The sequence below is a fragment of the Amblyomma mixtum genome, chromosome 10 (assembly GCF_055824585.1).
Source record: "Amblyomma mixtum isolate Tamu chromosome 10, ASM5582458v1, whole genome shotgun sequence".
Lineage (NCBI taxonomy): Eukaryota > Metazoa > Arthropoda > Arachnida > Ixodida > Ixodidae > Amblyomma > Amblyomma mixtum.
The window spans coordinates 126,882,809-126,899,610 of NC_143021.1; the positions used below are offsets into that span (position 1 = coordinate 126,882,809).

The 16,802-nt window shown below is 50.2% G+C and overlaps 1 protein-coding gene across 1 annotated transcript in view; it reads right to left on the reverse strand.

Annotated features, from left to right (window-relative positions):
- The window catches only part of LOC149326894 (uncharacterized), a 103,591-nt gene that overhangs the window by 9,047 nt on the left and 77,742 nt on the right, over positions 1 to 16,802 (reverse strand). The window contains exon 6 of the mRNA XM_089564718.1: positions 10,088 to 10,170. Within this exon, the coding sequence (XP_089420844.1) occupies positions 10,088 to 10,170 (83 nt within the window). The remainder of the gene's footprint in view (positions 1 to 10,087; positions 10,171 to 16,802) is intronic.

The window sequence follows — 16,802 nt, forward strand, 5'->3', positions numbered from 1 at the left end:
TTCTCTTGTGGGATATTGGTAAACTGCCATTCATGATCTGAGAGAACCTGCCATATGCGCTCCACCCCATTCTCATTCTTCTAGTTTTTTTCCTTTTCGTGATCGGGATCAGCTGTCACCACCTGCCCAAAATAGACATATTCGCTTTCTACTTCCAGCCCCTGCCTACCAATTGCGAGCTACTGCTCTCTTCCTAGGCTTTTGAACATTACTTTCGTTTTCTGGATGTTAATTTTAGCCCCACCGTTCTGCTCTGCCTCTAATTCATTCATCATGCTTTGCAGTTCGTGTCCGGAGTTTTAGTCTCCGTATTTATGAGATGCGTGTTGCCCAGCCTACGTAATATTCATATCAGATTTTAAAGATTAAAAAACGTAGCAACCCTTTTATTGTAAACTCTCAAGAAATAAAATAAAATAAACAAAAATTGGAGAGGAAGCCCGCAGCCAACCAGAGGTTATCGCAGGCGATCCAATTAAACATAAAAGAAAAGGGGCCAACGCCCAAGAGAAAATTTAAGAAAAACCAATTACAAAAAAAAGAGGCACAAATGATGGGCGGGGAAAAGTGATTTTTAAAACAAGACGCCCCTGAAGGATTAAGAAGTACGAAATGAACATGACACAGGGATGGGTCCAGCATGCCCAGATTCTTCAGACAGGCTCGCAGGCGGCCAGGAGGAGGGAAGGTGCGGGGATCTTTAAGAAGAAAGAAGAGACAGGAAAAGAAAGCGAGGAGAAGAAAAAACAAAAAACGAACAAACAGGAGATACTGGGCTTAAGAAAGCAGAAGGGGTACATAAAAAAGCGGAAATAGAAAAGAGGATCAAGTAAATGACAAAAAGGCATGTAATAACGCAAGGAAATAGAACGAGCGAAAAGTTAAAAAAAATCAAACAAACAATTAAAACATGGAAATATAACAGGTAGAGAAAAGAAAAAGGAATGGCAAAAATAAAAATAAACATGAAAAAACGAAAATCAAACAAAACTAAGACTGGATGTACACGCAAAGCCAGCGAATATCAAGGTCCACATACCATCCACATGCCCGTGAGGCAGGGGCAGGGCCACGGCCCACCAATATTGGCCATATTGCCACGTATCATTGTAGCGTCCGTTCGTTCGCGCAAGGCGGCAGGAAAGGGGTGTTATCATATTTGTTCGTGAAGCGAGAAGCGACCGGACTAATCTGGATTGATCGCAGCTATGCCGAGCTGCATCTACGTGTTTCCAGATTACTCTAGATGATCTCGACCTGTTATCTCGAAGTTTCCTTGCCGGCTTTAAATTGAACGATGCCGCGAGCAGCAGGCATTCGTTCGTACTTCGACGACCGCCGAGCACGCTAGTTGCTGCCCGAGCTCGTCCAGAACCAGCGAAGTTTTTTTTCGGCGCTGGCTTCCTGAGAAGTTTCAACGACAAGTGCAGGCGGACCCCGGATCCACTGCGACCCGGAGGTTCCGCAACCAGCCTCCCCGCCCAGGCGCCGTGCCTTTGCCGGTGCTCGGGCAACTTCGAGACCTTCAAGCAGCAGCCCAGTCGGCCGCCCGTGACGTCATGGGAGGCCCGGGACCTGCTGCCCCTCCGGTGTTCCGTGCGCCGCCCCCAAAGGCGCACTGTTTCCAGTTTTCAGTTACTTCCGACGCGACTGCTGACGACATCGAGTCGGTTGTCGGCCCGAAAGGGCTAGATAGCCTCCAGCACCATGGAGGCATGAAGTTCTGCGTCGCCATGGCCTCGGCTGCGGCGGCGGAGAAGATGCTCGTGGAAGGCGCCTTCAATGTGAACGGCACTTCCGTCCCAGTAGCCTGCGTGGGTCCTGCCGTGGTCCACGTGACGGCTTTTCGTGTGCCGCTGTTCGTGAGAGACGCGGCGCTGGCGGCGGCACTGAGCTCCTACGGCAAGGTGCTTGACATCACCCATCCCGTCCTCAAGGGCCGTCGTCACGTCGGCAACGGGACGCGCGTGGTCCGGATCGAGATAAAGCAGGCGGTGCCGAACTTCTTGACCGTCCAGGGCCACTGCGTCATGTTTGACTACCGTGGCGTCCCGAAGGTCTGTTCCCGCTGCGGGCAGGACGGCCACATCGGCGCGGCGTGTCGAACGCCGCGGTGCGCTCGCTGCGAGGTGTTCGGCCACGACACGGCCGGATGCGGAGCGGCCTGCAGGCGCTGCGGTGGAAGCCACGCCACAGCGGACTGCCTGCGGCCACGGTCCTATGCGGCGGCCGCCGCCTCGAGGCAGGGACCGAGTAAGGACAACGTGGCCGCAGAAACGCGGAGCCCACCAACCGTCCGGACGCCTGTTGCCGACGCAGGCCCAAACACCAGCCGCCCGAGCGAGCCCGAGCCCGCCCCCGCGAAGGAGGTGCCCGTGGAGGAGCAGCGCGAGGGGACGCCTTCAAACTAGGTGGAGCCGTTCGCTGGAGTTTTCGCCGAGCCCTTGCCGCCGCTTCCCGGCACACACACCTACGACACCGTGAGCAGCGGCGACGAGTCGAGCGTGGCGTGGGGCGACCTGGTGGACGTACCAGACAAAGTCACGCCGCTTCGCCTGACAGGCGACTTGACGGGCGGGCAGGTGTCAGGGCCGACGACTCCTCGAGGTGCGGACGACGCGCGCTTCCCGTCACCAGCCAGCCACACCCTCCCATCGGCGACCCTGGCGTCGGCATCAGCTTCAGCTGCGAGCGTCGCAAAGGCCACGCAGCAACCGGTGAGCAAGGCCACAATCGCTGACGACCCCGAAAATATGGACTTCTCAAGACCCAACTACAAGCGTGCCCACCCCCCAATCAACGGAATCCGAGGGGACTGTTAACGAACGTTCTAGCAAAAAAGTGCCGCGCGCGCCAAGCCCCGCCCATGGCAACGCTCTTTATGTTGTATGCTATGCCGTCGGTGCTCTTGGCAGTCATGGCGGTTGTGCATCTCCTCTCCCTGAATGTTCGGGGATTTCAATCCGTAGACAGACAGAGAGAGGTGATGCACTTTGCCAAGGCTAGGGGCGTCGACATCCTGCTTTTACAGGAATGCAACTTCCGTACTTCACTTGATGTGCTGAATTTAACCACCCGGTTTTCTGTTTTTGCTTATTTTTTGTTGACTGATTTTCATATGTGCGGTGTTGGTGTCGTTTTTGTAAACCCCTGCCTGCGCGCGGGTGCTCATTGCACTTTCGGGCTGGACGGCCGCACTCTTGCGGTCGACTTCACACTAAACCAGCGGCGGGTACGTGCGTTGGTTGTATATGCGCCAGCACGGCAGGCTAGTAGTTCTGATTTTTTTGAGCGCCTCAACTCATTCCTCCTTGATCCCTACCCCACTTTCATCGTCGGTGACTTCAATTGTGTACTTACCATCGACCGTGACGTCCGCGGACATGGTCACGGTAGCCGTTATTGCGGTGCCCCCGCGCTCCGCGATCTCGTGACTCAGTTCCGCTTGTCTGACGCGTGGGTGCAGCTTCACGGGGATGCCTTTGGAGCGACGTTTGAGAGAGCACAGTCAGCGAGTCGGTTAGACAAATTCTATTTTCCACCAGAGCTCGCTTCTTTTGTCGTTAGCTTCGAAGTTCTCGCGTTCCCTGCAGGCACGCCGGTGATTTCCGATCACCACCCCTTGTCAGTCAGGCTCGACTTTGGTGAGGACACCCCACGTACTATTACGTGGTGCATGGACACGAGCCTACTGGCGGACGCGGAAAGCGTGGCGTCGCTACGTACGGCGTTGGCAGCATCGTGCAAGAGCTTCGTTGCGACTGATTCATGGGACACACTCAAGGCTCGTTGGCAGGCAACTCTGCGGTCAAGACCTCAGACACCGGGTAACTCATGCACTGAACGACACCCTCAAGCGCATCCGTATAGTGCAAAGGGGAGCACCCTTAACCTTTGCGGTGAGCGATTACCTAAGTCTACTTAAAGCACGTTACCACGTGTTGCTCTGCCAGTCATCACGGGCAGCTAGTCGTGCACACCAGCTCGGGCGGCCTATATCAGAGCCGGCTGTGCTACGACACGTACGCGCAGGCACGGCAGAGGAATTCGCTCCCGCTACTGTGCCTTTCGTGACACTCTCAGAGGGCACCCAAAGCAAAACGGCGTCCGATATCTGCACGATCTTTGCAAGTCACTTCTCGAACCTGTTCTCTACGGACAGTTGGCTAAATCTTCAAGATGGGTATGGCGGGCTTCTACAAAGCTTTTTTGAAAACTTGCCACGAGTAGCTGAAGAGCTGCATGAAAACCTTTGCGCACCAGCCACAAGCCAAGAGCTGCACGCCATCCTGCAGAGTACGAATGCAGCCTCTGCCCCCGGTCCAGACGGCATTCCAACAAGTTTTTATTCAACGTTTTTTTACCAGATCCAAGGAGCACTGCTGAAAATGGTCAACGGCTTTCTCGCGGATGGGTTACGTCCAAACTCTTTCCGCGAATGCCGCATCATACTCATTCCGAAAGCGGGCGGTGACCCCTCCGACCCGCAAGCATGGCGGCCCATAAGCCTCTTAAACACAGACTACAAAATAGTCGCATCTTTACTAAACAGAAGAATGCGGACGATCCTGCCTCACCTAATCCACCGTGCTCAAACCAGCAGCGTGCCTGACCGCTCTGTGTTTTCTGCATTGGCACTCACTAGAGACCTGTTCACATTTGCCAGCAGGACGGGCTTCACCGGGTGTTTTGTTTCACTCGATCAGGCGAAAGCATTCGATCGGGTGGAACACTCGTATTTGTTCGGAGTCCTCGAAGCCTTCGGATTCCCGCCGCAAATTGTCAGCAGGCTGCGCCTACTTTACGCAGACCTGAACGCTCATCTCTCCGTAAACGGCCACCAGAGCGCTCCCTTCTCAGTCACCCGAGGCATAAGGCAAGGATGCCCTCTCTCCCCAACATTCTTCGTGTTATGCCTGGATCCACTCATCCGGCGCATTACCGACAGTCCATCCATACGCGGCTTCCCTCTGCCTGGCCAGGGCCAAATCAAAGTTTCGGCCTACGCCGACGACGTGTCGCTTTTCCTCAAGGACGAGGATAGCTACGCCGCTTTTTCGCGGCTGTTTCTCGAGTACAGCGAGATATCAGGGGCCCTATTGAACAGGAGGAAAAGCAAGGCACTAAGGTTTGGCACCTTCACACCGAACCTTGCGGGCGAGGTGGACTGGGTGCAGGGAGTGAAAGTCCTGGGTGTAGTATTCCTCGCGAGCGGAGAAGTAGTCCGCGAAACCTGGACTAACCTCCGCACGAACGCTGAGAAACGCCTCTCGGTGGCGTCAACGTTCCGCCTTTCAATGGCAGAGCGCTGCTATTTAGGTGAGTCCTCAATCCTAGCCGCATGTTTTTTTGTCGCCCGCATCGCAAACCCACCGCACGCGTTTGCTCGCAGGCTAACCTCGGCCTGTGGCACTTTCGTTTGGGCGGGCAAAACCGAACTTGTGTCACGAATGTTCATGCGCCTTCCATCGTACATGGGTGGGTTTGGTATACCTTGTATCCGCACTATGTGCAATGTGCTCGCCTTGCGAGGAGTACGAGATCTTGTACGCAACCCAGACTATCACGGGAGAACACTCCTCACATACTTTCTGGGTACAGCGCGTAACGTGTTTTTTACACAACACGTGGTTGGCCCTACAGCCGAGCGGCCGCCGGTATTTTTCGTTAACGTGCGTCGCACACTGGCGTCGTTGTCTGCCAGCGTGAAACCCCGCCCTCCAGGATGTGTGAAGCACTAACGGTAGCTGAGCTGACACGCAAACAACTCCAGAAAACGAGACGGGCACGCTGGCGCCAACTGACCTCAGCTGCGCTTCCTGCAGATGTCAGGGACTTCGGCTGGCTGCGAGGCTGGCGGGTCCTGCCCACAAGAGACCGCCTTGCGGCGTGGGGCGTGGCGCCCTCCGCCCGATGCCCGCAGTGAGGTCTCTTAGAAATATTGCGGCACGCAATGTTCGACTGTGTAGTGGCGCGCACCTTTTGGGTACTAGTGTCACGAATGTTCGTAACCCGCCTCGAAGCGCGCACTAGTTCACGCGAACTGTTTACAAATATGCTCTTGTGTGTCGGCATGTTCGTTTTGTGGCGGCAGCGTGGAGCGGCTTCCTTAAATGGGCGTCCGCAAAGAGCAATGTTTCCAATGTTGCAGGGCCTCCGCACGCGCCTCTTTGAGCAAGCATGCGTGGACGCACTGACAATGAGCGAGGCTGAGTTCTTGCGCAAATGGTCGACATACTTTATCGTCCTGCGCGGCGGTCGAGTGTCGGCTTTCTTACTGCCTTATTGACGTGCTCAGTGCTGCCTCACTGCGCATGTGTTTGACTGATGAGAGCATTGAGTTCAACAGTTTTGCTTTGTATATTTGTTGACATTAGAAAAAATAAACTTCTCTTTTTACGCCGCCACCGAGTGAATCAGTTCTTTTGAGGGCGCAAGTCAGCCCAAATAAAAAGCTTTGTTTGCAAGTCTTTCTGGTGTCTTTCTGACCGCTGGACTGCCGTCACTACAACGTGACATATGGTGGAGGTGCTGGGTAGCCTTTCATGTCGCGGACACCCCCTACAAGTCGTGACGCCAGCCCTCTGAGTCGTCTACCGCAGGACCTGAGTCCAATCCACCGCGCAAGCCGACGCCTGCAAGGGGACGCACCTGAGTTCGAGATTCTGCCGGACCCTACCCGGAAGCGGAAGTCAGCAGCAACGTCTACCATGAGCTTGCCCCAGACGATGACTCCAATCATTCTTCAGCAGCCCCGGGTGCCACCAATCTTCGGCCAATCATCGGCCGAAGAATGGCTGGAACAGTTCGACCGTGTGGCTGTCTTTAACAACTGGGACGATGCCATGAAAATTAGGTACGTCTTCTTCGCCTTGAAGAGGAGAGAAGCTCCGCCGATTGCTGCCAACGGGAACTCAGCCGCAGCTTTCATCGCTCACAAACGCCATCCGGGATGAAGTTCAACAGGCCTTGGGTGTGACGCCGACCACCACGCAGCCTATGGAGCCCCCAGCCATGACTTACGCCGCAGCTGTGCGCCGTCCTGCACCTCGAAGACGCGACTCAAGCCCCTATCGCCCTCAGCCAGCTGCGTTGGACCGCCGCCCTCTCGCCCCAACCCGCCCGTCCTACGAGCGTCGCAAACAGCCGAGGAAATGCGACGAGTGGAGAACTCCCGACCAGCGCCGCCCACTATGCTTCCACTGCGGCGAAGCCGGTCACGTCCTCCGGCACTGCCCATACAGAAGACTGGGGCATCCGAGGGTTCTCTTACGACGCTCCACGACCCCGACCCGGCCAGCGACCAGCCGAATTCGAGGAGTTTTTGCATCGGGAAGAATACTCATCGCCGAGCCGCCTATCACGTTCCCCGTCGTCATCGTCCGCGCACTTTGTATCTCCTAGCCGAGGCTACGCCGTGCGTGGACGGTCCCCCAGCCCCCGAAGGTTAAACTGAAAAAAGCAGCCTCTGGAGGCGAGGTAGCTTCATAGCGCAAGAACTAACATCTTCCATCGACGAAAACACAAGACTATTCCTCAATTATGACGAGAACTGCGACGAACCCTACGACGACGACCCCTACGACGACGACCCGTACGACGACGGCCCCCTACGCAGACGACGGCCCCCTACGCAGATGAGGGCCCCTACGACGACGACGGCCCCTACGACGACGACGATGACGACAACTACGACGACGACACGGCCAGACTTGAAGCTTTTACCGCTGCCCTCAAACCTTATTATGAACGCTGAAGGACTCGAAGTTTGCATTTTCCGCGTTTATTTTCATTTGAAAGCATCGAGACGATGCTTCTTTGGGATGGGGGTAATGCCACGTATCATTGTAGCGTCCGTTCGTTCGCGCAAGGCAGTAGGAAAGGGGTGTTATCATATTTGTTCGTGACGCGAGAAGCGACCGGACTAATCTCGATTGATCACAGCTATGCCGAGCTGCATCTACGTGTTTCCAGATTACTCTAGATGATCTCGACCAGTTATCTCGAAGTTTCCTTGCCGGCTTTAAATTGAACGATGCCGCGAGCAGCAGGCATTCGTAGTTAGACGATTGACGAGCACGCTTGTTGCTTACGCTGCCACCGAGTGATTCAGTTCTTTTGCGGGCGAAAGTCAGCCCAAATAAAGAGCTTCGTTTGCAAGTCTTGCTGGTGTCTTCCTGACCGCTGGACTGCCGTCACTACAACGTGACAATATGGTGCCCCCGACCACATGAGACATGGGGAGGCACAGAAATGGCAGGGAGGTCTACGAGCCATCAGGGCGGGAATAAACACGAGAGACAGGTGAAAGAATGGAAGAAACGCGAACAGCAATGCGAATAAACAACGGAGGAGACCGAGGGGAACCTAACAAAGAGGGGAAGTCATGAGGGGAAAGAAAGTGCGGATAGCCGGGAAGCCCTGCTGCTATGTCTGCGGTGAGAGGACAGGCACGCAGGTAATGAAGAACATCCCCCACAGCTGCCCCGCATGGACAAGAAGGCGAAGGAAGGAGGGCAAAACGATGGAAGTACGAGGGAAAACAACCATGGCCAGTTAGGAGAGGGACAACCCTGCACGCTGTGGCGCAAGTTATTTTGCCTTGCTCTCAAATTATGTGCACTTGAGCGGTTGCTTTTCCTGTAAACTTTTCGAAAAGCGCATGCATTTTGGCGCAATGTAAACAAACTTTGCAGGGCCTCAACGCCGAGAGTTAATGCCTTATCAAAATTCTAGAAACATTATGTATGCTATTTACTGTGGAATACACGGCTCTCCATATATAAGGAGACTAACAGTAATTGTTAAAACGTTAACTTTCATTATTAGTTAGCCAGCCTACTAGTTAGCACATCATAGTTGTTTTGCGATGCGCTACACCGCTGACAACCTTACGTCGAAAAAAGAGCTCTTATAACTCAGAACCTCATTTTTAAGAAGTGCAGACCTTCTTACAGGAGCCCTGAACAGCTATTTGCCAAGCTCTCCGAGCTCATCGCTCGGAGAGCCCGCGAGCGGCGCCGTTGCCGAAAGCTCCCAACATAACAAGTCATGCTTTGTCGCTGCTGGGGTATCGCTGGCAGTCTTTCTGATAACAAGGCGATCTGGTCTTTTCTTGCGATATTTGTACACCATCCCAAGCAGCGCTCAGGCACTGCTGCCCGGCGGCGAAGTGCGACATCTTTTGTGGGCGGCGCTTGGGTAGAGCGGCGCAGCGATGCTCACCGGTCCGTGTGTCCCTGCTTGCTGTGGGGCGGCAGTTCGCAAGCGACGATTGGTGCGGTGCGTTTCGCACATGTGTTCCCTGCTTTAGCCTATCTGCTCGAACGGCGTGCATCCGGAGCTCGACGCGCGGCGGCGTGCAGCCACCGCTAAGATGGGCTTTGAGCCTTATCAGTGCACGCCATACCGAGATCGACAGGACGACGACAGGGACGACAGCAGCGACTCGTCGGCGCAGCTAGGAGGCTCGCATAGGCGGGCGCAAAGATTTTACGATAGCACGTGCTTTTGTGAGCCGATGGATTTGCTTCTCCGCCGGGAGTACTATATTACTTTCATGAAAAGCTCTGAATTCTTACCTTTGTATTCTTACACACGTATATATACGTGTGTTTTAAAAAAGAATAAGCAATCAATAAAATTGTATCTCAAGGAACATCAATGCTAAGTTGCGGAAGAGTTGCAAAAATTGCGCGCGTCGTTAGCGGACAGAGCCAATGATAAGGGTCGCCAAGTCTATGCCCAGGCTGCCCGAGTTTAGGTCGCTGGGCAGGTGCGGCTAAAAAAGTGCGGTGAGGTGTCGGCCTAATCGGCTGTGAGCGGCAAGATTGAAAAATTGTTTGTAAATTCTTCGTTCCACGCGCAGCTTTTTGAATTCGACTAGAATACCCGCAGAGATCACCGCTACAGAGCTGTTGCATTAGAATATGAATGACGAAACCATTTCATGGTCCCTGTAAGTAATACTCCTCGTATAACGCTTTCGGCAAAAACAGCCATATGCGGATTCCCGACAATCGCAGCCACGCCTACACGTAGGCCAGGGACGTCAGCAATGAGAACAGGCGCTCTTAAACGGACTTACTTGTCGCCGCCGGTGAATTTTAGGCTGAAGATACCGTAGCTTCCTAGTGACATCCAGAAATTGTCCACATACAGAGCGCCTTCCTGCCAAGGAAAGAAAAATAAAGGATAGCTAATAGACATACAGCAATAAAACCTACCGCAGAAACGTCACGTAGTCCGCGCCAGCAATAATGCGCACAATGTTTAACTGAAAGTCTCCGAATTGAAACAGTTTCCTTAGCACGTGGTTGTCTTGCCGGCTGCATGCATTCCGCCACGCAAAAAACGTTTGTCGACGTTTATCAAAACGCTCGCGGTAGGCATGTGTGGGCAGCCAGTGCTGTCTGCATGCTGCAATCACGCAATGAACCACAAGGAACGGATGGATGCCGTGGCGCCGACGGCTTTCTTACCAAGTTGGGGATAGCCTTTGAACCATCTTTGCCGTTGTTTCTTCCTGGCAACAACGCTATGCGTCGGCTGTCCTGAATGCGTGATATGAGAGTTCGGCGCTGTTGCGTAAAGATATAAATAGCGCCCGTCCTGTCCATTGTATGCTATATGCGTCTATCTTACATAAGCGACAAATACTTTACCTTTAAATACTTAATGAACTAGGCCAACAGCTTGTTAAACGTTTAAAAAATCTGACTGTCCTGAAAAAAGCAAGAGGATAGCAAGGTTCCGGCTTTTTGAAATATGCGATTTACCTGCGATGCTTTCCCTCTGCCACTGCATTACGAAAGACTGGTTGTTCTCTTCGTTGCACTTGGCGGACGGAAAAATATACAACAGCGTATAATGTGCAGTGCATTTTATTTGCTGTCGTGCTCCTTATCTTTTTGGGATTGTATGATTTGCTTGTTTCTACTTTGCTCTTATACTTTTGGTTGATTTTACACCGCTGCACACTTCACCTTGACCTCCTCTTTCCTGTCATTTTCTGTACTTTCATATGATGTACTACTTCTGCCATAACACTGAGAGCCAATCGGCAGTATTCTCGAAATAACCAAGTAAGCAACCTAACAAACAGCATCTCCTTTGCTTTGCTCGCCACAGCCTGTGGAGAAAAAACTGCAATCCGAGGTCGTGCAAAACTGCTGAAAATCAACGGGTCACCACAGAGCGCGGGAGGTAAGGGATGCGTAGGGCTCGCATTTAAAGTAATTTCCGGAGACAGTGTAGGAGTAATGCCGAACGTTATCCTTAGATTCTAATTATCACTGAAAATAGGAGCAGTTGCAAGCGACTTCAAGCGCTTGATTCCTTGGCGAAAAAATCATAATGGTTGGAATTACCGGCGAAGGACTCAACCTGTTTCTTCATTTCTGCAGTCTTGTTTATGCAGATTGATGACAATACGTTTATTCAACCTGCATGAGAGTTTACCGATTTCTCACACCACGTTGCGATTACTCGCTTTTAGGACAGCGTGTGCTTCGAGTGTTGCTATTAGTCGCCCATATGACATAAAAAAGCCTACGCCCCGTGAATTTGTCGTTCGAGATTTACTCGTTCTTTAACAATAAAAAAAATTGCAAATTGCAAATTGCAATCGCAACCAGTTCAAGGCCAATGAGAGGATGCACTGCACTTCAGCTAATCCAGAAGTGTTGCCGATCTGAAAACATGTGAATAGTTCCAGTCTTTGGAGCGCATCCTCCATCTTCGTGAGAAGCTTTTAAATATGTAAATAGAAAGTTCATTGCAAGTCTCTGTTGCCTAAGCCAGGCTAAGGGACCTAAAACTTTGTCCATTGTTAGGGGCACATCTCGATAAGCTTTAAATTCACTTGCACGTTACCTTCATGCATTCTTCATGGAGTGAACTTCGTCAGCCCATTTGTCGGACTATGCACTCTATCATTCCTTAGGTTACATCAATACTCGCCATTGCATCCTTAGTACCCATTTCATGGCCGCATTTTATCTTCGTTTTTTTATCTCTTCCACACTGCTCTCCTTCTGTCTTTATCTCCCTAATGCCCCTCCCTAGGCAGAGTAGCATACCAGCGATTTTTTAACGCCGGCTAAATTCTCTGTATTTCATTAAAGTCTCTCTCTTCTACCCATTGCGTGTGAACCTGCGCCCGGACGCAGAGGAGCTTTAAAAAAATGCTCTTTTTATTTTCGCGCTGGTTTATGACGAGAAGGTTTGAAGGTTTGAAGGTTCATTAAAACGAAATACAAATGAGTTGTAAGTTTCATAAAAAAGTTAGTACAGTAGGAGGTCCCAAAGTGAAAAATGTCTGGGGGGCCTCCCATCAGGAATACATAAGGAAAGTGCATAATTTTGGCAGAGGAGCTATAAAAGTATACAATCAAGTTAAAACCTATTAGTGTAATTTGCGGCAATGAGTAAGTTATACAATAGTTAGCGGGCATAATTTAACAAAAAAGGCATAAAATAGCAGAACATAAGAACAATAGAAAGAACACAAAAAGACATCAGATAACAATAGGCATTGAATAAATGCAGATATAATACACAGGCGGAGAAAAAAAAAGAGGTTCCAGAAGATTAACAATATGACCGTTTGCTGCCAGAGTGGGGAACAGAAAATAAGATGAAGGCAACCTTAAGCATGGCATGAAGCTGAATGGGTTGATAGGAGATGTTTTTTTAGTAAAGTGTAGAAAGCGGGCTGCGAACGTGCGGATTTGATTGCTAGTGGTAATGAATTCCAGGTTTTGATGGTGGAGAAAAAAGCAGTTTGTTTTCCATAATTTGTGTTCACTTTTGGTAGAAGCATATTGTTTTGTTCAGAGAATCTAGTGTTATTGCTATTAGAAAGGAAAGATACGGAAAAACAGAGAAGTTGATTGTTATTATTGCGAGCGCGGTAGATTAGAAGACCTAACCTAAGATTAAGGAGGCATTTCAATGGCAGAATGTTTAGGTCACAGTAAAGAGGTGAAGCAGTGGATGTGTATGGGCTGAAAGATAAAATTCGAAGCGCTTGATTTTGAAGATGAGAAATACATGACATATGGCATGAATAGGTATTACCCCATGATGATAGGCAATAATTAAGGTGACTGTTAATGAAAGCATAGTACAGGGATAAGAGAACATGGCGTTGAAAGAAAAGTCTAGTTTTTATTAACACCCTTATTCCAAATGAAATTTTTTTACTGATAGATTTGGTGTGTAGATGAAATTTTAGATGACAGTCAAGCGTGATGCCGAGAAATGTAACGGATTCGGAGGCAGTGATAACATGATGTCCCAGATAAATGGCTGGGCTCGGGATGACATGCTTTTGATGAGAGCGGAATATCATGAAAGTGGTTTTTGTAGGATTAAGTTGTAGTAAGTTATTTTCACACCATAAAACAATATTCTGTAAGTCCATTTTTAATTTGTTTATTAGGCTTGTGAAATTGCTATCCTGAGTGAATAATGTCGTATCATCCGCGTAAAGTATATATCTTGTGTTAATTAAGGACAAAGGTAAGTCATTGATGAAAATGAGAAAAAGAAGCGGACCTAAAATGGAACCTTATGGCACTCCTAAATTAATAGTTAAAGGGGAAGACAATGCTTCTTGTAGCTGGACAACTTGTATACGGTTAGTGAGATAACTGCGTAAAAGAGCTAAAGCAGGCCCACAGATGCCTAGAGATTCTAATTTAGTGTACAGTATAGTGTGGTTAATTGTGTCAAATGCTTTGGTGAAATCTAAGAAAACAGCACCGGCAAACAACCCATTATCAATATATTGCTTAATACTGTCTGTGAATTCGATTAAAGCTAGTTCTGTGGAGTAATTAGGCCGGAATCCAAATTGCTGATCTGCTAACAGCTGGAATTTAATGAGGTAGTTCATTATGCGATTAACAATTAACTTTTCTATTATTTTACTAAAGAAAGGCAATATAGTTATTGGACGGTAGTTACTTAGGCATTCTTTGTCGCCTTTCTTGAATATCGGCGTCACTTTACCTTTTTTAAGTTCAGTTGGAAAAACACCAGTCCTAAATACTAAATTAATAATGTGACTAAGAACATTAGACAGCTCACGACCCACCAGCTTTACTTTGAAAGAAGGAATTTCATCGATCCCAGGAGCGGTATTTTTTAGGCTAGAAATTATTTGGAAGACTTCGTCTGGTGAAGTAGGGCGCAAGTAAAAAGAGTGAGGGCATTGACGAGGGCCACAGTAACTACTTAAAGGCGGGGAACCGCGGCGCGAGAAGAAGGAATTAAATGCATTAGCAATGTCAGTTTGATCAGTTAAAGTACACTCACCGTCAGAGACTTTCGTTATGCTCGTTTTGTTTTCAGTGCAATGGATGAAAAAGTAGGTTGACTTGAAAGGGTACGTTTTATTTGGTGAACTGTGACAGCTGACTATTTTTTCAATGACAAGGACTATTGCTATCAGGAAACCGATGCTGTTCTTATTTTCACTGTTTCGTTCTCATATTTTAATATACCGGCACGTTGCGAATAACATTGTCGGGGGGGGGGGGGGGGGGGAGAGGTGGTGTTCTGACAACCAAACAACCCCAGGGGGTTACGCCCCTGTCTCGTGGCGACATTACGGGCGGTAGGCAGCATGCTCTCGCTTTCGATGTCATCACAGGAATAGCTGCCTGCTGGCTGGTTGACAGCAAGCTTGCATCACGCGGCGCTTCTGCCCCATTTACCAATTCAGCCATTGAGGTGGACGTCTGGACTTCGTTGCCTGGTGGACAGGCGAAGAGGCGGTGGCTCATTGAGAGGCGACACCACCGGAGTGGGGCTCCCAAGGTCGGCTGGCCTGGGCCAGGTTTGGTCAGGGGTGTCAGGTGCTGTGCTGCAAACTGGTGGCTTCGTGTCAGGGCCCCGGGGGATGTGCGATGGCACTTGGTCCGCGTGGCAATGTTGCTTGCCGTTCGCTGAGGCTACCATCACCATCCGAGCTTATTTTGTGCTTGAGACAACTCCAACCAACACTCTGGACCAGTTCTGGACTCTTTTCGGCCATGGTGCCGCTATCTTCGCAAGAGGCATTACTCTAGCTTGCGCAGATGTCTTACATTCGCTTAATGCCTTCTCGATAGCGGCATTTAGCCCTGGCAACCAAAAAAAAATGGTTCGCTCAAAGATTTTATCGCTGCCATTCTTGAATGTTTCTTGCAGGAGCTTGAGAAGACCTACAGCGGCCGCTGACGGCACGATAGTTGCATGCCCCACTAAGTGAGATCGACATCCAACTACGACGTTTTTTTTTTAAGAACTGCCGGAACTGCCCCTCTGTCTCTGTCAGGTAGGTTGGCCATCCATGCGGGATCGAATTTCGCACTAGCTGCAAAAGAAGGTCACGGATGGTCAGGGCCGCCAACTCTTTGGCCCTTATGGGCGCCGCCTTCACAGTCGAAGCATATAATGTATACTGATGCGCGTCTTTCTGTTCCTCTTGGTGCTACTCCAGCGGAAAAGGGAGACGGAAGACGGCATCGGCGTTTATGTTTTCTGACGCTTTAGGACACGCCAGGTTGTAGCAGTATCCTCCCAACAGCGGGGCCCAGCATTGAATGCGGGCAGTGACCATCGGCGGAAGATTCTTGTCCGGGCTTAACAGGAAAGAGGATGTTCACTAATCTTTATTGAATATGATGTTTACCGATGCACTGTACTCGTAGTCTTCTTTTATTCCTCTATCCGTGTTCTTTTGCTGCCGGTTTTTTAGTACGGGGGTGCGCCCCTGTGTCAAGCCAGTCATAGGCTTTTTGGGTGCACCCCTAACATCTCTGATGTTGAAATAAAGGTATTTGTATTTGTGTGTGGTCCGTTACCAGCTCGAAGTGGTTTTCATACAGATAATCCAAACCTTGTTACGCAAAACACGAGAGCCAGCGCCTCCTTCTCGAGCTGGTAATAAGTCTCGGCATTTTTTTAGCGCTCGCCATTTTAATCCCATAAGTAATCAACGCCGACTACTCAAGGCGACAACACGGGTCCGGACCTATTATCGACATATCACACTCTAAACGAAGGGGTTTCTTGGGGTCGAAATGCACCGCATGTTTTGCATTCTCTACTGCCGCATTGCGTGCTTTGAAAGCCATCTGCTGCCGTTTGTTCCAGAACCGCTTCATGATATTCGTCCACAAAGCGTATGAGGGCACCTGTAGTTGACACGTCTGGCAAAAACTTCCAGTAGTTTAAAAGGCCTAAAAAGCGTTCATTTCACTCACCGAGCTGGGTCGTGGGGTGTCGAGCAGCGCTATGATGTTGTCACTTTTAGGACGTAGGCCGTTTTTACCAATGACGTGCATGAGAAACATAACTTGCATGAGAAACATAACTTGCATGAGAAACATAACTTGTTACAGCGGAACTTGCATTTTTTCTGCTGTAGACGGAGGACGTGATCCATCAGACGTTGCAGCACTTCCTCTAGAATCTTGTAGTCGTTCGGCTTTTCAGCCACAGTAATGTGGTCCAGATAAACCTCCACCCCGGCAATGAAATTAAGCGCGGGTTTCATGTGTCGCTGAAAGATTTCCTGCGCTGAGGACAGCCCGAAGGCTATTCTGGTGAAGGAGATTAGGCCCTTGTCCGAGTTTAGAACAGCTAGCTTCTTCGAGTCTTCGTCTGTGAGCAGCTGATTATCGGGGTTGCGAAAATGAAATGTGTTGAAAAGTTCTCCGTCGCTTAGATTCGCAAAGATGTCGCCAACCCGTTCCACCGGCTATTCCTCCATAACGGTCACAGCATTATCCGTGAGACAGAAGTAACCG